The following is a 25,701-nucleotide window of genomic DNA, read 5'->3' as shown; positions in this document are numbered from 1 at the left end:
TTAGGCCAGGCTAGGGCTGCCCACACATACTGTAAGGAAATAGTGTCGGGACAAGTCTTCTAAAGATTTGACTACAAGGCCATCATAATGATTTCAATACATAAGCTATCTATTATATTCCTCTCTTTAAATTCTTTTCAACATTTTAGAGTGCCTTTTCAATGACATTTTCTCTATTATATACATAATGACAGAAGGTAAATTACTTTCTTCCTTTGAAATAGAACTCACAATCTAAATGAACCTCTAAGTGCCCATTTTAAGTCTGACACAAATTTCAAACTGGTCAGAGAAGTATAAAATGCACTGAAGACCTGATATATAAAGCACTATTTTTTTTTTTTTTACAAAATTAATCATTTCTGATGATGGATCAGTAGCTTGTATTAACTCAAGTATTTAAGAGGAAAAGATCTAGTCAGCATAAGAAAATGTGAGCTTAGCCCTTATTCAAATTTTATGATTTTGAATTAGAAAATCTGTATTATTTTAATGCTCATAAATTTCAAAATCATACATAAAATAATCCTATGACTACCTGTGATGACTTTTAAGACGAAAATATTTTTCAGAAATACAAAAAAAATCTGAAGTGTAGAAAGTAATTTGGTATGTTCCCGGTTGAAACATTTTCAGGAAGAAGTTCTTACAAGTAAAACAACTTTACCATGTCATTAAATTTAGGCCTAGAACTACATAATGAAAAAAACAAAACAATCAGTACTTAAATTCATTTTCTCCTGAGAGTCTAGTATTTATCGATGAGTTTGGAACTTTTCAGAGCATTTTGATCAGTTTCAGCTGTGTATGAATACTTTAAAGTTAAAATAATTTTAACAATTCATATATTCATAAATCTGACCACTATAAGAGGGGAACAGTTATTAACATTCGTAAATCTAGTTAGCAAAAATGAAAAATGAAATGAAAATTAAAAACACAACAGGCCACGAAAATACTTGCTACCAAGTATTTACTGCAGAAATAACTCATACAAATGTATAAAGAAACCATTAAGACATTTACTTATATAAATGAACAAAGTATACAAAAAAGTCACACAAAAGCAAATTAAGAGCAGTTCTGAACTCTTTTACTTACTACCTTAGCAACAACATATAAAACATCCACCCAAAGCTGTAAACTTTTAATGAACGGAGATACTTAAATGGTGCCAGTGTAAAATGTTATAACTCTTTGGGAAGCAATAAGGCAAACATACGAAGAGCCGTAAAAGTGTTCTTATTCTGCCAATAATCCCACTCCCAGGAATTGATCCTAGTAAAACTGAAAATAACTTCAGAGTTCAAGGATTACGATAATGGTTTAAGTAAACTGAATATGAAGTGATATGATTAAAATAATAATTATCAAAAGTAAATACAAAGAATCTCAGAACATGAAATGAAAAAATAGTCGCTTAGAAAATATAGGTGTCTTAAGACTGTAATTATGTAAACCAAAAAAGGGAAAATGGTAATACAAAATTAAAGTTCTGAAGTCCCTGCGTCAGGATGGTGAGGATTGTGGGTAATTTTTCTATTTGGCAAAATTTTCTTCAATGTTTTCAATATTAAGAAAAAGATATATAATCTCTACTCTTCTCCACCAGTAAATTTATACATGGCGGGGTGCCTGGGTGGTGCAGTCGGTTAAGCGTCCGACTTCAGCTCAGGTCACGATCTCGCGGTCCGTGAGTTCGAGCCCCGCATCGGGCTCTGGGCTGATGGCTCAGAGCCTGGAGCCTGTTTCCGATTCTGTGTCTCCTTCTCTCTCTGCCCCTCCCCCGTTCATGCTCTGTCTCTCTCTGTCTCAAAAATAAATAAACGTTAAAAAAAATAATAATAATAAAAAAAAATTTATACATGGCAATTTTTAAGTTGAGAAATAGAGCAGAAATGCTCCAACTGTTTCCTAAAACCTAAATTTTCCTCTATTTGGACCTTAACGGGCAATGCCTGACGACCTATCACCTGGGCCACCCCAGCAGACAGAGGCAGACTCCACTTCTGAGTGGGACAAACTGCGGGGCACAAGATAAGTAAAGTTGTAAACTTACAAATCTGTGTGTTTGGTATTTTATGTTAATGCATTGAGATAGCAAACTCTTTTCCTTACAGTTTTGTGTGTCAGAATTACTTTTAATATTTTCATTTAAGATACCTTGCCAATGTGATAAAACGCTCCATATATAAAAAGCTATATATGCTTTATAAATTTTTGTACTGAATTTATATTCAGTTAACTACAAATAAAATCCCATGACTTTACAGATTTAAAATTTTTGGAGATTGCAAACAGGCAACTACTTTTAAAAGAGAGGCGATCCATAAAAATCTAGAAACATCTGATTTATGAAATTTTAAACTATTCTTTAGAAACTATATTTATCTGAATAAACAAAGCAGAATTTGGACATTTCTAAAGACTGGCCACATAATATATTGCTTTCCCATAATAAAAATATGAAGGACTCATTATATGTGAAACGTACCATTTTGTGACTACATTTTCAAAATTATGTTAAAAAGGGTTAGGGAACTTTCAGTAAGCTATTTGAATGAAAATGTTGGAGAATAACTTTTAAAATATTTAGAGCAGAAGGGATTAGCTAGACATGTATGGCAGCTATCTCAACGTCTATAAATATAATTTGAAAGAGCAAACTAAAGAAAAAAAAACAGTATCACAGGGATTAATGCCCTGTAGAGGAATAAATAAATACTAAAAAATAGACAAAAGAAATTTTAAACTGAAGACACATTCCTTGGCTTACTTTTTAAAAAATTAGGCTATTTAGTAACTTGGTACAGGGCGGTTGATTGTATGGATGAAATCATCAGGAAAAGATCACGTAGCTGCCAAATATAAGCCACAGGGCTGTGCTTTGCGCTCATGGTAGACGTGAGTTTAACTAAATATTTAGTCTTCTTACATTCTGTTAGTGGTAGCAGCAACAATTTGGTTTATTTACAAATATTTATTATAAAAGTTTATTCGTTTCCAAGAGCTAAACAAACATAGCTATTACCAGGTTAAGTACAAGTCTTGTCAAATAAATGTTAATAACTGTAAACTCCAAAATGTAAGTTAAATAATGGTCTTTTCAAACATAAGAACTTCAATATAATAGAGCCACTAGGAAGCCAAAATAAAGTCAAAGTCAAAGTTACATTCAGTCTTGTGACACCAAAGAAACATATAGCTTGTATTTCTTTGATTAGAAAGACTCTGAAGAAAGATCAAAATCAGAAGGTTGATTTTCCTGAATCCAACTGAACAACATAATAACATCCTAAAACAACATTTCACAGTGAGGCAAAGAACTGAGTAAGTCACTGCAAAGCTATTTATAATGTAGAGCAGATAAATTGTACACCACAGAAACTGTCAATGATGGACATTTTTCTTCATGCGAAAAAAAAATCATGCGGGAAGAAAAAAAGAAACAGTTGTTCATCTCTTGCGTGTAGCTTGCCATTCTGTACACAGGACTCAAATGTCAACCAAGAAATGACGACAACCCCAAGCCAATCTTAAGAGGCCTTAATTATATCCTCTTCTCCCTTTGTCTCATTTAGGGTTATATATTCACAGCTCAAAACTTGTTCATTAGACTCCTCAGGTTTTGACTTTTTAAGTGCCAGCTCTGCCGGGAGAAGAGACGAGCAATGTTCCAGAGACTGGGCGATGTCATCAATTGTCCACTTGTCTTCAGGAAGGGCATGCTCTTCTAGTGTAAACGGCCCCTGCTTGGTTCGGGTCAGCTCTAGGACGTTGGCACAGGAAGACAGTTCTACGGCAACAAAAGGCGAAAAGAAAATCCACAGGGTCAACGATTCAGTAGTCCACAGTCATCACAATTTTTCAAATGACAGAACACCTCGGATTCCAACCTCTCAAAACCACCCCAAATGTAAAACTGTAATAAGCTAATCTAAGAACCAAGAGCCTTGACAAATGACGAAGTAGCAAAATGGTATTTAGTAACTCACCTTATAAACTGCTTCAAAGGCCACAAGGAACTTACACAGACTTTTCTTACTTAACCGTGAAGCAAGCCCAGGAAGGAACTATTAATCTCATCTGCAGATGAGGTAACCTGACCTGTCCGGTGCCACAACCGCCACGAAATGGCAGGGCCAGGACTGCAACTTTCTAGCTGTTTGTAGGACTATGCCTTCCAGTTTCTAAAAAAAAATGTTACTTGCATCAATGAAAGTAACTTTTAGACGGATCTATCTTTTTATCTTATCCCATTTGAGTTAAAATCTTTCATATTTGCAATTATGTTGGCTCTTGCCTTCATTATTCCCATCTTCATTTTCTGCTCCTCTCTCTCTCTTTGTCTCCTGTTGTTACAAGCATCTCACTGCAGCTGCTGATGCTGATAATTGTATGCCATAAACCTACAATGCTTTTGAAGCTGAAGGCAGCAAGGGTACAGTTCCCTAAGGCCGGCACTCAGAGATATGAAAAATAGAAAATTCCCTCTTCCCATCAAAAGCGAGTATTACTCTCTAAATGATAATTCATAATTCATCTTTATGCTTACCTTTGCCAATGTCACTGACCAAGCTTCTGATATAAAAACCTCCTCCACATTCAACATCTGGAATGTTAACAGTGACATGGTAAATTGCTAACCTCCCATGAAATCCACTTTACATAGAAATGATGCCCCTAAACAAATGTAAAAATGCACTATGCAAACAATCGAGTGATAAAATATTTATGTGCTAAAACATAAATTATTCATCCAATAGCATATGTGTTTGTGAGATTGAAAAGTCAGAGTGTGGAGAGAGCAAACAGCAGAAACTCATGAACACATTTTTAAAAAACTGGCAAGTCACACCACGTAATTCCTTTAGCCTTGTTCCTTTAATAGGTTTTAAATAGTGAGGAGTCTCAGCTTTGATATTATGAGCTGGACGTTTAAAAAAACATTTTCAGATTTTTACACCTTTTCCATTTAGTCGGTTTTAAATAGGTGGGACATCTCAGCTTCGCTATCAGAAACTGTAGATTTTTAAGATATTGTCAGATGGGTACACTCAAAAAATACAACAAAAACCCCATATCAGGGATGGTAATTATGTTTGGGAAAATATACTACATGGAGAGCTCAGTCTATGTAAATGTTCTCTTGGAAATATTCCTGAAGAAGTCATAAAATAACTAAAATTACACAATGTTCCAGAGTGACTGCATATGTAAACATCTTCATAGTAGATTATGTGCTTATTGGTTAAGAGCAGGGCTCCGGATTATTTTCATTCGTCCACAAGACATCCTGAATTTCCACACAAAGAACTACATTCCTGGTGCTTATAGTCTTATCCTACAAAGAAAGCCACTTGAGGGAATTAATCAAAACTCACTACCTGGGGATTTTCTTTTTTCTTCCCCATCGGCTCAAGGTTGGGGACCACAGCTGAGATTAAAAAACGAGCACGAGGATCAAAGTAGGTATATAATCACTCTTGCACTATATTTGACGTTGGTGAAAAGACAACTCTTTTGGCCTATTACAAAATAAGTGAACATAATAACTATTTACAACTAAAATGCAGTCAGAAAAATTCAAGCTTCTCCTCCTTTCATAGATAATATCTACTGTGCCGACCCAGCTGCTTTGTTTTCATGGAATGAGGTATTTTTTAGTATGTTTTTCTCATTATTTGTCAAATATTTTAGAATCAGGAAACTAAAGAAGTGACTTCATTTTTTTAACTGTACAAAAACCACATTCTATAGGAACTTAATACACCTTAAATAGTATGTCAAAGCAATAGAATATAGGAAAAAAAAAAGTTTTGGGAAATTATTTCTCAAGGGAATCCTAGTTAGTAGTCACTGTGAAATTAAGAAAGAGCTGGATCAGTTTAAGGAAGCCTGAGAATTCAGAAGAACCACAGCTTTCAATTCTTCACAGCTCATAGATGTTCGTGGCTTCAGCTACTACTTTCTGCAACTAAGAGATCATCAAATTCCCAAACGTTTTGGTTTTTAAATTTATTTCAAATATAAATTGTAGATACATTCAAATTGATAACCTGAATTAAAATGTACCCCATGTGTCATCAAACACTTGTGCCTTACCCATTGTCTCCATATTGTCAAGATCTTTAGCAGTAACTTGCAGGTAACAAAGAAGGGGGAGAAATAATGACTCTATCCTTAGAATTTCTTGTCCAAAAACTAAAAATGCTTTGTTTCAAAAGGACAAATTAAATTTTAAAGCTGAATGTAAACGACCAGGTACTAGCCAAAATGGGGGAACAACCATCCATAATAGAGTAAAAACACAAGATACAAAATTTTGAAAGTGTATATCCCTTACCTACTCTTTGCCATTAGAGATCGAAGGTATGTTTATTTCCAACTTTATAATATAATAGGTATATTACAATGTAGAGATATTTATATTATTATATATAAGATAATAAGAAAAGCATTTAGAAAAGCATTTCTGAACTTCCATGTAGCTATCAGTATGTGCGTCAAATGTGTTTTCGAAAAGGTATTAACAAATCCTAACCTTACCTAAATTCAAGTTTAAAAAAATCTCCAATATCCTAGGGATCCATTAAACTACACGAAAGCAGCCGAATGCAAGATAAAAGTACATGTAACTAACTACACATGATTTCAAGTCTTTCCACCTTACCTAATGTGAAAAATGGTGGCTGGAATTTCTGAAGGGAGAGGCTGTACACCGTAACTGGCCTGGCAGGTTTCGCTTCTACTATTTCACCTCTCTTCATCAAGGTTGAAAGTCTCTGTCCATCTTTCTTTAATGCAGAATAGCTTGCAAGATGAGGGAGAGAGACAGAGAGGGCGTGAGGAGAGAGAAAAGGTTAAGAAAGAATGAGAGAGCATAACTCCAGATTACAGCATGGAAAGAAAGGATGACGAGCGGCACTTAAATACTTAAATGGAAAATCTCTCTAACAGGCGGACTCCTTTTTTCCTTCCAATCTGTTCCGTGATGGTGCCAGGGATGGAATTCCTAAATATCTTTGAAGCGAAAGCTTAATCTGGTACCCAATGAGCAATATTGTCAATTTTACCCTTCCACCTTCTCTGTGGAGGTGGTCTATACAAATGTTTGTTCATTGGTCCAGGTTCTGGGTCAAGGACACCGTGACAAGGCCTCTGGTCACAATGGTCTCAACTATGTTTCCTTGAAACAATTTCCATTACAATAATATTCATTTTCACATACAAGTTGTCAAAACATTTCAAAATGCAAAGAAGCAGATAATCTACTTAACAGATCTTAGCTTTGTGTGATAAAATTTTATTAGACTACGAAATCCTTGGAACAGTCCCGGGAAGAAATTTCCAAAACTGCTCTTAAAATAAACATACTTATATTTTATTTATAACAATAATGATCAAAAATAACATTTATCCATATCCTACAAAATTTTTAAAACTTTCATTTGAAGCAAAATTATGAAGACCCATTTCCCTGTTAGATATTTCAGCGTTCTTGAAAATCAAGATTTTAAAATAAAAAGTACTAAATGCTAAAAGAACTGTCAGTAACTTTGCCTGACACATAACGATACAGCCATTTTTTAAAATAAAAAGCAATTTGCTTGAAATGGTAATGTGCACAAAAAATATGGTTAAGTGGTAAATCAATATTCTTATACTTTTAATAAATTATAACTTTCATCTGTCTCATTTGTTGCTGAGAACTGTGAAGCATAAGATTCTGGGCCCACAGGAAATGGTCCCGATGCCTGAAAAAAAGTACCCACTGGACTACGAATCACAGCTCTGACAGCAGCACTGGACAGGACCGGGCCCCTCGCAGCAGTTCGGGGAAAACTGACCTCTCTGCGCTCCAGACCTGCCCTGAGGCGTGTGGGTGCAAATCACAGAAGCCCATCAGCACTGGAACGGCATGGATGTCAGGCCGTGGCAGCGTCCAGGGCCAGAGGAGATGGCATCGCACCACCCCAGAGAGTGCTGGAAGCTCTGCAAGCTGCCTAAGTCAGGCCCACCTCTACTGGAGCAGACGCTGTGTCGGATCAAAACGTGCTTCACCATACACAGAAGGAAGCCGTTTTGTTTGTTTTTTTCTCATTAAAGTGATGTTAAACACTGAGAAATAAAAATTAAACATTTCTTCAAATTCAGTAAGTGAACTTACAGGGGAGGTACCTGCATTATATTCCCAGTAAATTTCTGCAGAACGCCTTCAATATCTTCTTGTGTTATTTTATCTGCCAAAAAATGAAAAAGGTAACAAACAACTACAGAATATGTGCTATTTTCACAGCATTGAACGCTCTGAAATTTCAATTAATTTTTTTTTTAATTTTTTTAATGTTTATTTATTTTTGAGAGAGAGACAGAGCACGAGCAGGGAAGGGGCAGAGAGAGGGGGAGACACAGAAGCCGAAGCAGGCTCCAGGCTCTGAGCTGTCAGCACAGAGCCCGACGCAGCTCAAACCCACAAGCTGTGAGCTTATAAGCTGAGCCGAAGTCAGGTGCTTAACTGAGCCACTCAGGAGCCCCTCAATTAAAAATTTTCTATCAACACGTATTTGTAGGCCAAATTCTACCTTGTTGAGATGAATAAAATGCACATTAATGAGATAAGAGGGGGAGAAAGTCTTATACTGTCTAATATTAAGACTAAATTTCCTTTGCTTCAATTTTTTCTCCAATAAATGACTCCATCATCTTATATGCATTTAGCTGGTGCTTACTACAGCCTTTAGAAAAGCTGACAAAAATGGCGCATTAGCTATAGAAAAGGTACCGCAGCATTAAAAAATGAGGGGATCGGAAAACAAGTAGAAAAATTCATATAAGTTTTTTTTAAATAACTGAAGTATAATTGGCATACAATGCTAATATTAGCTTCAGGTGTGCAATGCAGCGATCTGACATATACATTACGCAGTGCTCACCACGGCAAGTGGTAATGAGCAAAATAGGTGAAGGGTATTAAGAAATACAAGCTTCCAGTTATGAAATAAGTAAATTATGGGAATGAAATGTACAGCATAGAGAATATAGTCAATAATACTGTGGTAACTTCGTATCATGACAGATGGTAAGCATTGTTGTGCACCTGAAACTAATGTAACACTGAATGTCAACTAAAAAATCAATTTAAAAGTTTAATTTAAAAAATTAAAAATATGCTTAAGTTATCTAAGTTTCTCCAGGCATCAAATACTGTAAATAATGTACACAGTATTGAAGATTATTTTTTTCAAGATTTAAAAAAAAAATTTTTTTTAATGTTTATTTTTGAGAGAGAGAGAGAAAGAGAGAGAGAGAGACAAAGACAGCATGAGTGGGGGAGGGGCAGAGAGAGAGAGGGAGAACACAGAATCGGAAACAGGCTTCAGGCTCTGCGCTGTCAGCACAGAGCCCGAAGCGGGGCTCGAACCCAAGAACTGCAAGATCATGACCTGAGCTGAAGTCGGATGCTTAACGGACTGAGTCACCCAGGTGCCCCCAGCATTGAAGATTATTAAGTAGCAACCACATCAAAAACTTTACCTGCTAGTTCTACGGTGGCATAAAACTGACACACTTACATTCAGTTCTGTCCCCAAGAAAACTTGTATTTGTCTCCTTCCCTCCTTTCACTGTTTTTGGAATTTCTCTGTTCTTTTTTATCAAACACTCTTAGGAGTCTGACTTTTGCCTCAAAATAAGCCAGTGCGAAAAGACAATATACACAGCAAGGATACCATGATTATTAAGCATTTTTTAACAACGATTTTAGAAAATTTGAATGAAGACATACAAGTTTTCGGTATGTTACTTAATCATGTTTCCAGCCTTTAATACTCTTTCACACAAAATATCAACTGTATTAACTATAAAATATTACTATAATATTATAGTTCTATAATTTTAACAAATGAAAACTATAACACATTGAAACTCAGTGTTTAGGATTTTCATATTTATAGATGACTGTATATTTCATAATAATTATAGAAATAGTCTATAACTTGTTTAGGTCACAGTCAATGGAAAGAAATTACAGCGCTTCTTTTTCACGTTGTAGGACATTTATTTCAACTTGTTATTCTAATACATAGTTACATTTGATTTTACGAAATAACATTAAGCAAAACCTAATTAATGTGCCTTGAATTATCACTGTATCACCGGAAAAAAAATTAAACAACAGCATGGAATACTGTGTCCAGGTTTCAATATCAACACAGCGAGACAGTCTTAACCTTGGTGTGACCTTGAGTCTCAAGTTAAACAAAAGACCAGAACCTACTAGACTCAAACAGAGAAGAGCCACAGAACTCAATTTCTCCAACACCTGACAGTCCAAAAAGTTCTCAGATGGGTATTCTGTTCCTACTGTTTTTCAAACAGATGTAGCTTATGATAGGATAAGGATTTTTCCATGAGAAATTTTTGCTCTACCGCCAACATTAAAACAATTACTGGTGCCACCTTAGTGACGCGACGCTTTCAAGTCTAGGCGGCCAATGCTACCACCAAGCACGGCTGCTGAAGAAATGTCACTGCTGATACCACTGCAGAGCAATTGCAACATACTGTTAAGTTCATGGCTTAGCCACACATCTTCAAAGTAAGACTAAATGAAACTGAAACGGCTCTCTACTTCCGCTAGGCTGGCCTCTTTCCTAACATTCCTGTGAATGTATACTCCTTTTCCTGCTTCAGTTGTTGTCTTTTACTCACACTCCCCAACATAAGATGACAAGACGTGTTCTTTGTCATTGCTTCTGCCAGGGTCTCTTTCTCTGACTTAACATCTCAGGCATTTTAGGTTTGTGCTGTTCATTCTGCAATTAACCATACACAATTTGTAAATGTTACCTACTATACATAGGCAGGTATTATCTCACCAATTAAATTCCAAGGCCCTTAAAGGCAAAGGCAGCTTTTCTTCTTATATAAGGTACACAATTACAGTGGCACTCAAGACATTCTTGCTGAATCAGCTGAGGAATAATAGAATCTGAAGGTCAAAAGGACATTTAAAAGTCACCCAGGCCAATGATTCTTCTGAAGTTTGAATCACCAGACAGAAGGTCTATGCAGCAAGTTGTTTTACAATAAAGGTGAATATACTATTTTAGAATAAAATAAGTATTTTTTTATCATATGATTATTATGTTCACTACGTGAGTATGCAGTGAAGCATGCTGGCTATCTCTAAATCTTGCCATTAGTCCAATCCAAATAATAACTATTAAGAATAAAGACTCTACCTCCAAAGGATTTAAAAAGAAATGGAGAATAAAATCTCTCAAGCAATTATATCCAATAACTATCCAAGAAATACATTTGGTAAAAGAAGATGGGTATGATAAAAGTGTCATAGGACTTGGGTAATTATTCTTTGTTTAGAATCATCAATGTGCCAGCAGTATTCATTTGAAATTAATATATTTTTTTTAATGTTTATTTTTGAGAGAAATACAGAGCATGAGCAGGAGAGGGGCAGAGAGAGAGAGGGAGACACTGAATCCGAAGCAGGCACCAGGCTCTGAGCTGTCAGCACAGAGCCTGAAGCAGGGCTCAAACTCACAAACTGTGAGATCATGACCTGAGCTGATGTCCGACACTTAATCAACTGAGCCACTTACGTACCCCTGAAATTAATATTTTTAATTTTTTTTTTTGAGAGAGAGATAGTGAGCAAGTGGGGGAGGGGCAGAGAGAGAATCCCAAGCAGGCTCCACGCTGGGCATGAAGCCCCATGTCGGGCTTGATCCCACCATTGTGAGATCATGATCATGAGCCAATATCAAGAGTCAGACACTTAAACAACCTAGCCACCCAGGTGCCCCTGAAATTAATTTTAAAAAGTCATTCTCAGAAAATTAATATATGTGAGATCATATCCCATATTATTTGCTTAAAATCTGTTGACTCTACCCGTGAACTTACAACATAATAGTCGATACTTAACTGAACTATGGATTTAAAAACAATATTCAACCATGACAGAGTAACTGTTACTGGGTAGTCCTACCACTATAAACTGTTTAATTGGGAAAATACATAATACACAATTGTTTTCAAACCTTAGACAACAGACAGCTGGGACTATCATCCCTGAGAGAAGAGAAAGAAACAGGCAGGGCCTTTCTGAGGATCACTTGTTTTGCTTGGAGGTACTTTCTGAACTGTGATGTAAGGAAGGGAATCCCAAAAGAGCACTGTAATCTTGCTACTGGAGGCAGCTAGACAGACCTGAGCAGGAGGGGAGAAAGGACGATGGCAGGTAGGAAACTGCCAGGGACTACCCAGTCTCTGCCCAGACACCGCATCATCTCGCGTAGACCAAGCTCTTTTGCTACCTTTCTGGAGTGTACTCTCCCTTTGCTAAATAAAACCTTTGTTTAATTCTCTATGGAGTCTCTCGACTGAATTCTTTCCTTCAAGAAGACAAGAACCAAGGAATTTTACAATCCACCAGCCAGTAACAATCTCACTGAATAAAAATCAGAATTTGGGGAAGCAGCAGCAGCTGGAATTTGGGAGAACCAAACAGAGAAGGAGATGTCTACAGGGGTCCACTTGAGCCCAGCTCAATTCCAAGCTGCACGTAAGACAGACGCCAGAAAATTAACCAAAGAACTGCCACCAAAGCTCTTGCAAGCTCTTATAAGGTTGGATGAATTCCAACCATCCAGAAGGAAGAAACTTGGCTGAACACACAGGGACTGTGACAGGGACCCCAGAGAAGCCGTGTCTGAGGAGTAGAACTAATGGAGACCTGGAAAAATGTACTTTAGATCCACACTAACAAGGAATCTACACAAAAGTGACTCAAATTAGTGAGGTTAGCAAGGGCAAATGACATAAGACCAATATTTAAAAATTAACTCCATTTCTCTATACTAAGAATGAACTATCAGGGGCGCCTGGGTGGCTCAGTCGGTTGGGTGGCCGACTTCGGCTCAGGTCATGATCTCGCGGTCCGTGAGTTCGAGCCCCGCGTCGGGCTCTGTGCTGACAGCTCAGAGCCTGGAGCCTGTTTCAGATTCTGTGTCTCCCTCTCGCTGACCCTCCCCTGTTCATGCTCATAAAACGTTAAAAAAAAAATTAAAAAAAAAAAAAAAGAATGAACTATCAGAAACTGAAATTTTTAAATTCAACTTATAATAGCATTCAAAAATATGGAGTATTTAGGGATTTCATATACAAAAGAAGTGAAAGATCTACATATTAAAAACTACAAAAATATGTCTGATATCATTTCAAAATAAAAAGGTCATAAAGGAATGTTATAAACAACTCTATACCAATAAGTTTGAAAATTTAGGTGAAATGGACAAATTCCTAGGGAAAACATTATCTAGAAGGACACAAGAAATAAAAAAATACTAAATTTTATATTTAGAAAAGAAATCCAATCCATGATTAAAACCTTCCTAACAAAGAAAACCCCAGATGTCTACCAATAAATTCTACTAAACGTTTGAAAAAGAAATGATGCCAACCTTACACAAATTCTAGAGAATAAGAGAATACCACCCCCCCCAACCTATTTTATGAAGTCAGCATAACTCTGATATTAAAACCAGTCAAGGACATTAACAGGAAGGAAAAACAGAAGGTAATCTCATTCATAGACAAAAATGCAAAAATCCTAAACTAAATATTAGCAAAGTAAATCCAACAATTTATATAAAGGATAACAGATCATGATCAATTTGGGCTTACTCTAGAAATGTAAAGTTAGTTTAATATTTGAGTAAGGAGAAAAATCAACAGCTAAAGAAAAAGTATTTGATAAAATTCAATGTGTGCTCATGATATAAAAAATAAATAAATAAAACAGTTGGGGTGCCTAACTGGCTCAGTGAGCAGAGCATGTGACTCTTGATCTCAGGATTGTTGAGTTCAGGCCTCACACTGGACATAGAGCTTATTTAAAACAAACAGAAGCACCTGGGTGGCTCAGTCGGATAAGCATCCGACTTCGGCTCAGGTCATAATCTCATGATTGGTGGGTTCGATTCCCGCGTCCAGCTCTGTGCTGAGAGAGCCTAGAGCCTGCTCGGAGCCTAGAGCCTGCTTTGGATTCTGTGTCTCCCTCTCTCATGCCCTTCCCCCTCTGGAGCTCTAGCTCTCTCTCTCAAAAATAAATAAAACCTTAAAAAAACTGTTTAAATAAAAAAATAAACAAAAAACAGTAAGTTGGGTACAGAAAGCAAGTTTCTTACTTTGAGAAGAAAGCTATAAAAAACCTATAGGGAAAATCTATAAAAACTCAGATAGACTTGCTCCTTCAGATATCAAGATCTAGTCTAAAACCATAGTAATTAAGATAGTTCAGCGTTAGCACAAGAATGGACAGACCCGTGTGACAAAATGGATTCCAAACAAACCCATTATCTATAAAGTGCGTGACGGTGACCAAAGAGGCAATGCAGTAGGGAAAAGTGCTGGACCATACGGGAATATGCATACAAGAGGGGGGAAAAAAGGTGGATTATAGATGTAATGTGAAAGGCGAAACAATAAAGCTTCTGGAATACAGAAAAATATCTTCATGCTTTTGGGGGAGGATTTTTTTTTTTTTTAAAGTGGGTACCAAAAGGACTGGACTAATCACAAAGGGAAAGACTTAATAAAGTAAACTAAACTTAAGCTAAAAACTTCTGTTTTCCATGACACAATCAAGAGAGGTAGAAAATATGCCACAGGGTAGGAAAAACACACGTAACAAAAGAAGAACACATACCCAGAGTATACAAAGATCTCATACAAATTACAATTTTTAAAAAGGCAACTCAATACAGAAAGAAAAAAAAAAAATCCAAAAAGCAAATGGGCAAGAGACCTGAACAATACACAAAAGAATATGGCTAAGAAGCCAAAACACATGATAAAGTGCTGAATCCCATTAGTAATCAAATTAATACCACAATGAAATACACACTCATCGGAATGGCCAACATTAAAAACACTGTTAATGCCATGTGTTGCCCAGGATGTAGAGCAAGTGAAACTCCATTTATTGGTGGTAAAAATCCAAAGTTACACAATTACTTTGAAAATTGTTGATAATTTCCAGTACAGGAGGATTGCCCTATGACCCAGCAATTCCACTTGGGTGTCTTTCCAAGAGAAATGAGTACGAGTCCACCAACAAACAGGTACAAAATACACATAGCAGCTTTATTCCTAAAGTCCAAATGTCAACAGAAAAATGTCATATATGGAATGCGGCTCGAAAGGAGTTTCTAGGAATCTTCTATTTCTTGACTGGTAGCTGCATTGAGGTTTGCTTCGTGATAGTTCACTGAGCTGTAAATTTAAGTTTCGCTCACTTTTCTTTATTTGTGTAATATTTTATAATAAAAAGGTTTAAATACAAACAAAAGGCACCACAAGATGACTGATACCTATCTACACAGCAGCCGTACTAGAACATGTGCCCTAGTTGTTTAAATTGCAATCTGAGATCCAATTCAACTCCTCAGCTTCCTCCAGGAAGTGTGGGCAGCAAACCACAGTCCGAGAGGAGCCACTCCCATGAGATACATTAGCTGCACCCACTGGAAAAGACCTTGTAACATCCTATCTTGGGACCTAGGGGTTGCAGTGTTTAGAACAGAGGATTAGCATGAGATACCACTTTCCTTTCACCTTTCTTGCCTCCCAATAAAAAAGCCACAAGAGAGAGAAACCTATTCTTCTCACAGGAGCAGTCAGGCCTTCCCAGAAGCTTGGCTCACATCTAAGATAGCCTGGGAAGCCATGGTCCTCACGCCCTGAGCTCACTGAAGAGCAGATCAACACAATGAAGCCAAGTGTCCGCAGGGCAGCAATTGTGCCCAAGACTTAATACCTGGATGGGGATAAGAAAAGAGCAGCACAAGGTAGGAGGATGGCTCTGCCTTTTGTGCGACTCGGCTGCCATCTCACCGTCCTCTATTGCCTGCCTTATTTATCCGTACACTGTGCTTTATTCTATATGCCACACGTTGTCCTAGACACCAAGAATATAGTGAGGACCAAAAGAGATAGGTCTCAGCCCCACAGTTTCGGGATTAACACGCAAATGTGTATTTACAAACAGTCAAAAGCTATTTAGGAATAAAGGAAGGTGCGTGAAAGAACAGAAGGGCCCTATTATTAATATGGTTTGAGCTTTGAGTCTACTGAGCCACACTTCTTTTCTTATTCTTCTGAGCGAACTTTCAGGTATCTGAAACAACAGCTAAAAATAGCATTTGTCTAGATAGAACAAAAATGACTTAAGAGCATTCATTTGCCATTTACTGCATACTGCCTTAGTTACCTGACCTATATGTCAGCTGTTCTCAAAAGTCAATTAAAAACTGCATTTTTATTGTTACAGTGATGTGGGAGGGTGGCAACATCAGCAGCATTTAATATTCGAGGACCAGGGATGCTGGATGTCTCACAACATGCAGGACAGGTAGCACGATGAATTGTTCTGTGTACTACATCACTTCTGGACGTCTGCCAGATAGTCATGTGGGTGAAAACCTGTTTAGAATCACCTGAGGCTAGAATCTAAGACCATTTTCCATTTAAACACAAAAGTTCTCCATAGGACACAAGTTCCTAAAGGACACAGGCTAGGTCTCATTTACCTTCCCCTTGGTACCTGTTTAAGTTTAAGTAGATGACAAACATTTGCTAATTTATTTAAATCACAAAGCAAACTCATGTCAATAAGCAAACCCGATGAGCTGTCATTTTTTCTGGGATTACAAATACTATTCAATAAACTACAGGGAGGTCTCCCTTTCAGGGCCTGAAGAAAGTTACTTAGTTTTTCCATGACTTAGTTCAACATATAATCAGATGATTTTAACAAACTAAGTTTTCTTTAAAGTAAGTAAGGTTACAAACTGCACAATACAAAGAAGAGTTTTTTTTAACTCCAAAATGCTTAAGGGCAGGAAGAAAGGGTATGTTTAAGTACAGTTAACTCTTGAACAACACAGGGGTTAGGGTTATGGAACCTGCATGAAGTAAAAAACCTATGTATAACTTCTGACTCCCCCAAAACTTAGCTACTAATAGCCTGTTGACTGAAAGCCTTGCCAATAATATAAACAAATGATTAACATATATTTTGTATATTATATATTATATTATATATAGCTTATAGCAAGCTAGAATGTTTCTAAGGAAATCATAATGAAAACATGTACAGTACTGTATTGTATTTATTTTAAAAAATCATTTATAGGGGCGCCTGGGTGCCTCAGCTGTTTGAGCATCCAACTCTTGATTTCAGCTCAGGTCATGATCCCGAAGGATTGTGGGATTGAGCCCCACATCAGACTCTGTGCTGAGTGTGGAGCTTGCTTAAGATTCTCTCTCTCCCTCTATCCCGCTTTTACACTTTCTCTCTCTCTCTCTCTCTCTCTCAAATACATAAATATATATCTATGTATGAGTGGACCCACACAAGTCAAACCTGTGCTATTCAAGGGTCAACTGTATTTTCATCACCTTGGTCCTATTCTAGTATCCCCTACTCAATGAACTGCTCCATCACATGACCAGCTTTAAAACCTAGAAACCTAGGTCATGGTTGACAACGTCCTCCCCTTCACTACCCCATCCCATCAAGAAGTCTTATCAATTTTACCTTCTCACCATTTTTATGATTATATAGGTACTTTATATACTCTGGAAATCTCTGACATCATCCTATTGCCCTGTGCTTTTTTAAAAGCTTTCTGGTTGAAAATTATGGTTGGATTTCCATTAAGTGAGGGTCTGCTATTTCCTAATAATTTCAAGGAGAATTCAACATCTGTTTCTTTAAAAAATCAACATAAATCAGTGATTTGTCTTTTGATTATGTTGCTTGATTTATCAAGTAGGATCCTAAGTTATATATAAATCTTATCAGGACAAGTGAAGCTACTATGACCAAGGAGAAGGTTGGCCTAAGTACTGGGGCAATACATAATATATATTAAGTGCATTCGACACAAAACACAGGACAGCCAGATGGCTAAATTAAGAAGGGGTAACATTAAACACAAGCAGAAAACAAAACAAAAAAACAAACAAACCCAACACAGCAGAAAGCCTACAAATAATTCACGACTGATGACATTATAATGTAGGTGAACGGACTGTACAAAACGTCAAGGGCTGCGTTACGAATAGCACTGCACTGAGAGTTGCTAGGAAACCATCTCACTTATCTATCCTTACTTAAAGGAGGAAAAGAAGGAATGGTAGAAAAATTAAGATGGGCCCCAGTGAGTTGTGTTTTACTTCCAGAGAAATAGCTTTCCCTCTGTCATATTGTCTTATATGTTGCAAAAGCACAGGAACATAATTAGTTGTAAAGCACTAAACTTGGTGCATTTCAAAAGCTAAGAAATAACTGCAAAATAAATAAGCCATGGGAAGGCACAGGTAAAATCTAACAAGATAGTCTCTCCGCTTTTTCGTTTACTAGGGAAAATGTCCTAATTCCTAGCTATAAATCGTTTTTTGGCAAGAGAATTATTTGGAAGAATTCTGAACACTAAAGGAAACTGATTATAGGAAAAGAGGCAATTATGACAAATGATAAGTCTTTAGAAACAAACCCATACCAAATAAGCAACAATGTGATCAAAACTGTCAATTTTATTAACCCAAAGAAATGTACTAAAAGCTATCATAATCACTGGTAATATCAGGTAAGAGATTTATTTTTAAAACTCTGAATTCACAGGGGCACCTGGGTGGCTCAGTCGGTTAAGTGTCTGACTTCGGCTCAGGTCATGATCTCATGCTTTGTGAGTTCAAGCCCCACATCAGGCTCTGTGCTGACGGCTCAGAGCCTGGAGCCTGCTTTGGATTCTGTGTCTCTCTCTCTCTGCCCCTCCCCTGCTCACACACTGTATCTCTCTCTCTTAAAAATAAACATTAAAAAAAAAAAATTCTGGATTCACAGACACTTTGTCTAAACGTGAACGAAGAGGACTACGTTAGACAAACATCATACCGTAAGGCTTTTCTTCTGTTACTTTGCCGGTGGAATCTAGCGTGTCAGTAGCTTTCCCCAGCTCCCCAATGGCGGTATACCTCTAGAGGAAAAGAAGCAAGGGAGAAAAATAGGTCATCAGGTAAAGAAAAACTTACGCATGTCTTAAAGCTTTATACAGAATTTTACTAATCCTACCAACTTGAGACAAAATAAAGGCAAAAATAAGCGACTGCAGCTGTTTTGTTAATTTGTGACATGTGGGAAGCACTTATGTAAACTGAGGAGTGTTCACGAACTTCCCACACCAGCCCACACGACACAGAAGAGCCGGATTTTACTGACAATTATGGCTCATAAACATACGCTTGTTACAAACCAATTTCTAAGACCAGTTCTGGGAACTGGGAAGTTTTGATTCTGGAAGAAAAATTTCAGATATACCTACGAGTAGAGAGAATGGTACAATGGCGTAGCCAATGGTAGGTGGCCATCAGAAGACTCAACAATTTTACCACACATACAATTAAAATTAATTTTTTAATATATCCATTTACTACTTCTTAAAGGAAATACTAAGACTAATCTTAGTAACTTCGTTAGATGTTTAAACAAAAGCTAAATATGCAGAAAGTGAGCCAAACTACTACAGCAGAGCTGGTGTCCTTAATATTACATGCGTTTTCTTAATAAAGAGAAATAGCTACTTCTCGAGCTCTCTGAAAGGAAAAAAGTCACATCTAAGAACTGATCATTCACAGTTAACTGAGGACTATTTTCCTTCTCACCTCAGGGCACATTTGTATTACATACTGTTTATTCTACTTTCTTTTGGTCAAATTCAAGTTTTATTTGGAACATCTCATGAAGCAGTGAGAAAAATGCCAGGAATATAATTCCCACTGAAAAGACTCTGTAGTTATGTGGACAGCTGTTTAAAGAGGAAGCTCAAAATACTTTGTAGAAATATAAGTTTATTAATGACAAGTTTATTATGTTAGCAAAGGAACCAGAGACAAAAATGAGAAAAATATTAGAACTTCAAATTCCCATGAACAAGCATTTTATACCAGTCTAAGTTGCCCGTGGATGAAATTGCCTTCTATTACATAGCTCAAAATAATTTTTTCAAACAATGTAATATAGGGGGAATGTTCTAATGCATTTGAATTAACTTTTTAAAAATTTCAGAGAAAGACAAATACCCTGTGATTTCACTCATATGTGAAAACAAAACAAATAAACACAGGGGGGAAAAAAGAGACAAACTAAAAAACAGACTCTTAAATATAGAGAACAAACTGGTGGTTACCAGAGGGAAGGTGGGGGCGGCTATGGGAGAAACAGATAAAGGGCATCAAGAGTACATTTATCATGATGAGCAGAGAGATGTACAGAATTGTTGAATCACTGTGTTGTATACCTGAAACTAATAAAACACTGGATGCTAACCACACTAGAATTAAAATAAAATTTTAAAAGTTCAAAAAAAATTTTTCATTAGTATCGACAAAAATTAGTTTCTTGTAACTAAACAAACAGTCTCATCACCCGAGATGCTCCACTCCTGCTTCCATATTTTGCAACAGTCAACCTGGATTAAGCAAACCATGGGGCAGGGTGAATGGGAAGAGTGTGGACTCAAAGGGTTGAATCCTGATGCCATCACAAAAAGTAGATTAAGTGAGCCTTTCATGCTGGAGCCTTGTTTTCCTGATCTTAGAATGGAGATGATAATAGTACCTCAGGAGGGCAGAGTTTAGAACAGTACCTGGCCACAGTAAGCAACAGAAAACAATACTATTATCATCATTATTATTTAAAAAAGAAAAAGAGCAAGAGATACAAAATGATTCACGGTAACAGTGGTTTGAGTGACTCATCTGGTTACAGTGAGTTCCCATAAGAAACAGGAAAGCAAGAAAATGCTCTGATTTTTGCCTTAATCATCTGGTTGCATAAGAAAAACAGTGCAATCTATATACATCACTAGAAATCATCGCTGTTTTCTGGTTTTCCTTGAACCTTGAAACTTTGCATTATTCTATGTAACAAGTTTTAACCAGGCACCTTTTAATTCTGGAACATGCTTTCCAAGTGTGCAATGCTCATTCTAGTCTCTGAGCTCCAGGGGTTCTTGGCACATGCAATTTCCCTAGCCTTGAGCTTCCTCTCTTCTCCAGCAATCAAACCCTAAACCCTGTTATCTTTCAAAGCCACTCTATTAATTTATCTCAACTTCCAATCGCTCACCTGGCAGCAGAGCTAAGAGTAGGTGGTCAATACATAAGAAGAATGGAGGCCTATATCAAGCCCACATTGTGTATTCATTCATTCACTAGTGTATTCATTCATTCAATCATGTTTAAGGATTGTGAATGTACCAAATATTCTCCTAAGTGCCTGTGAGAGATACAAAGATATATATTGATCCTTATCTTCCCCAATTACAAACTGTTAGCTAGGATTTTGCAATGCTGTTCTATTGTGTTTCTCACTAGATGGAAACATGGTAGCAGCTTAATAAAAAAAGTTGTTGATAGAATTATATACATGCTGGAGAAGTTCTTATCTGTGCAATTCACATTTCACCACAGTTCTGCACATCCGCATGGTACCTGCCAAGTTTCAAACCCTTTCAGGTTCTGCAGTTACACTGAATCTGGCTACATGTTGGATTCTTCTAAAGGGAAATATTACTTAAACCAGTAATTCTCAAACACTGTGGTTTTAGAACCCTTATAAACACTTGGAAGTTACTGAGAAACCCTGGTGCAAGTGTTTTTTTTCATAGGAGTTCTATCTGTTGATACTGACTGTATTAGAAATTAAAGCTCAACAATGTTTAAAACACTAAAATACATGCACACATTCCATTAACTAACAGACCCATGCTACCATCAGGTAACCTCTGAAAAACCACAATATACCTGTGTGATGGCAAAGCTATGAGAACGGTTTTGACCTCAACAGACCAGCCCCCTCAGAAGTCCCCGGAACACAGTTGGTGAACTGCTCATCTAAATCATAGGTGTTTTCTAGTTTTCCCTTGTCTTGGCGTCTAGTGATAATTATCTTTTAATTCTAGTCAATGGTCCACAAGCTACTTAGTAAAATCCACCCGGACAGTTAAGCCTCCTAGTGAAACAAAACCTTACCACCAAGAAGATATGGGTTAAAAGAAAAAAAACAAAAAACAAACAAACAAAAAAAAAAACATGGCAAGGTAGATATATAATGCTACTATTTTATCCTGTGGGATCTAAAGTATTTCTATTCACTGGCCTAAACTTGACACAGACACAGGATGCATACCTGGGAATTCTGAAATCTATTAATGGGTACGTTACAACATAATTTGACTACACGAAAATGGAGGTCCTGTGGAATTTTTAAAGAGGTTTCTACTGAACTGTGTGCTCTTTGAGATTCATGGTTTCTCACTGATACTAGCACTACTCTCCTCTCTCCTTCACCCCTCTTCAAGCTCCCTGAACCCCTCAGCAAGACACTAGCTAGACAGCTTAAGAGCTAACCGGCTTCTGTACTCTTCAGAAGAAAGGAAACTGTTTTTGTATTACAGAAAGATAATCATTTCCATCTCAACTAGGCAACTGCTTTTTTTGAGGCTTATTTTGAAAGCTTGTGATTCGAAGTTTCATGAACAAAGGAATATTATTTACGATGAGGAAGAACATTTTTTTTTTTTTAATCTACCAAACCAACAACATGTGACTTTGAATGTCTTCATTAAAAAGGAGTAGCTCTTCATAGATCCTAAGTGGAAGCCCTTCAAATTTTCAATATAGTACTTATGGAATATATGAATATTAATAGAGTGTAAAGACAAGGTACAAATTGGACCATGCTCTGGAGAAAATGAGGGAAATGCACAAGTCCTGGAAAGTTGGCTTATGTTCCATAGGAGCAATAGTGGCATCACAGTTCAGAGTTAACATTGATTGGTTGACCTAAAAATGCCACTGTATACTTGGGGAAAGTTACTATCCTTTGAACACATCCAGGGTGGAAAAGTTTGCATACCCCAATAATAATACTTGTTTAACTGTTGGAGGGATACAAAGCTGCTCTCTGAGGAAACACTGGCTTTGCCTACAGGTACCACTTCAGTTTGTCTCCACAGTGATAGGAAAACAGTCTTACCTCTGGATAATGCCAGTTAGTCTTAAATGGCACCAGTGATTTCACAATAGGACAGCAACCCTTCCACCTGCTCATGTGGTTTCTAAAGCACATATATAAGTAACTGACTTTAATTAGCAATACAGGATGCTAATAAAGGTAATACTGCAAAACCTCATCAAAGTCCGTTACTTCAAAGTACATCTGCTACCCAGCTTCTGCTCAATGATTGGCTCAAAGAAAGTATAATTTAGGGAAGCTAGCAGAGGGACATCCACGCGGCCTTCTAGGCACTTAGATCAAGTGAGACCAAAAGGACACATGAGTCTAACCTCTCTCAGAATCATTTTACCTAAGTTACATTTTATATACATCCACTTCTACATCTGTTGTGAAACTATATTTGAGAACCACGGTCTATCATGCGATATCCCTCACAGTAAGAAATTTCTTTCTCACTTTAATGCCCAGAGCTGGAAGCTGATGCTGCTTCTTTCTGATGAGTGCCACGTTTTGCCTAGGCTACCAGAAATCAAAGATAAGGAAAAGGAATGAAATTAACTGCACTCAAGGTCTCCAACAGAACTTGCTCAGATAAAATAAATGCCAGTGTCTATGGGACATACAGTTAGGAATCCAACAGGCCTGGAACTCAGGAGAGAGATTTGGGGATTCGTGAAATACTTGGGAATAGTAATATTAATGACGCTTGAATAACAAGGGTTTGAACTGCATGGGTCCACTTACATGCAATTTTTCACAATACAGTTCTGTAATGTATTTTCTCTCCCTTATGGTTTTTTCAATACCATTTTCTTTTCTCTAGCTTACTTTGTATATGTATTTTATACTGTATTATTAAAGTATGTATTAATCAACTGTTTATGACATCACTAATGCTTATTAATAAGTTAAAATTTTAGGGAGTCAAAGTTATATGGTGATTTCTGACTATGTACGGGATCAGTGCCCCTGACCCCCACATTTTTCAAGGGCCAACTATAATAGGATTTACTGATCAACTTCTGTATGCAATGCATTATTTGGAAAACCTACAGGCTCTGTATACACACTAGACATGTAATCCAAAAGAGCATGCAGTGAAAACAAAAAAGGACTCAAGAGAAACATGATCATTGGCAAAGCAAAGAGCACCATAACATAGGAGAAGAAGCAATGAAGAACACAGAGAGGGACCCTTAAATCTTACACTGATCTGAACTGGAAGGAATGCAAGAAAGAAACTGGGTGGTCTGAATGGTCTCTGGTCTTCAAAGAATGGGAGCAAAATAATCCGACAGCATAGAGATTTTATTTAAAAGGTCAGCACTCCACCCATTAAATGAGAGTAGCTGTATGAAGTGGCACTATGTTGAAATGGATTCGAAGGACGTGCCTCGGTTCAGCAGGAAAGAGTGTTAGGCCACGTTCACTTAACAGTATCTCTGATCATGACTGGATGGCGAGGGAAGGATGTACTGTGATACGGCTGTCATGTGAACATCAAGTATCTGCCATCCAAGAACCAAGTAATTCTACTCTTGAGGTAACTCCACCCTACCCCTACCAGAAGTCTAATTTTTCTAGTAGCGTTGTGATGTGAATAAAATTCATCGTAAAAGTAGGAAGTGGAGAAAGAGAAAGCATTGTGTCGTGTCAAACTGTAGGTCTGTGCCTAGCTAGGCACGATCTGCAGGCACCAATTATTTTTAATGAAGTAGAAGGACAAATATCAAGAGGACATCATACATAGAGTTACGGCTGTTGGATGAACCTCTTGTTTTTTACACATGTATGTGTATAGAGGGCCACAATGTAGAATGAATTTCTTACTATGGGTCTTGGAAAAAAAATGTTTAAAAGCCATCTCTGGAATTGCTTCCAGTGATACAGACAAAATCTATTTTTAAAAAATTTATTCAGGGGCGCCTGGGTGGCGCAGTCGGTTAAGCGTCCGATTTCAGCCAGGTCACGATCTCGCGGTCCGTGAGTTCGAGCCCCGCGTCGGGCTCTGGGCTGATGGCTCAGAGCCTGGAGCCTGTTTCCGATTCTGTGTCTCCCTCTCTCTCTGCCCCTCCCCCGTTCATGCTCTGTCTCTCTCTGTCCCAAAAATAAATAAACGTTGAAAAAAAAAAAAAATTTAAAAAAAAAAAAAAAAAAAAAAAAATTTATTCATGGAGCACCTGGGTGGCTCAGCCGGTTGGGCTTCCGACTTCGGCTCAGGTCATGATCTCACAGCTTGTGAGTTCAAGCCCCGCGTCAGGCTCTGTGCTGACAGCTCAGAGTCTGGAGCCTGCTTTGGATTCTATGTCTCCCTCTCTCTTTGCCCCTACCCCGCTTGTGCACTCTCTATCTCTCTATCTCTCTCTCTCTCTCTCTCTCTCTCTCAAATAAACATTAAAAAAAATTTTTTTTAATTTATTAACAATTTTTAACTACTTTTTTTATTTTTTATTTTTTTAAACAGTTTTGTTTTTTTTTTTTTTTTTTAATTTTTATTTTTGGGACAGAGAGAGACAGAGCATGAACGGGGGAGGGGCAGAGAGAGAGGGAGACACAGAATCGGAAACAGGCTCCAGGCTCTGAGCCAT

At 37.3% G+C, this 25,701-nt stretch overlaps 1 protein-coding gene across 1 annotated transcript in view; it reads right to left on the bottom strand.

Moving 5' to 3' along the window:
• Positions 1 to 2,941: 2,941 nt before the first annotated feature.
• Positions 2,942 to 25,701, bottom strand: part of TRUB1 (TruB pseudouridine synthase family member 1) — a 36,345-nt gene continuing 13,585 nt past the window's right edge. Inside the window, exons 4-8 of the mRNA XM_045439059.1 lie at positions 18,989 to 19,070; positions 8,171 to 8,243; positions 6,674 to 6,813; positions 4,556 to 4,612; positions 2,942 to 3,796 (exon numbers count right to left, since the gene is read on the bottom strand). Coding sequence (XP_045295015.1) covers positions 3,537 to 3,796; positions 4,556 to 4,612; positions 6,674 to 6,813; positions 8,171 to 8,243; positions 18,989 to 19,070 — 612 coding nt within the window. The 3' untranslated portion in view covers positions 2,942 to 3,536. The remainder of the gene's footprint in view (positions 3,797 to 4,555; positions 4,613 to 6,673; positions 6,814 to 8,170; positions 8,244 to 18,988; positions 19,071 to 25,701) is intronic.

Source organism: Leopardus geoffroyi, chromosome D2 (genome assembly GCF_018350155.1).
Source record: "Leopardus geoffroyi isolate Oge1 chromosome D2, O.geoffroyi_Oge1_pat1.0, whole genome shotgun sequence".
Taxonomy (NCBI): domain Eukaryota; kingdom Metazoa; phylum Chordata; class Mammalia; order Carnivora; family Felidae; genus Leopardus; species Leopardus geoffroyi.
The sequence above is the reverse complement of the archived record's forward strand: the minus strand, read 5'-3'. Positions and strand labels throughout refer to the sequence as shown.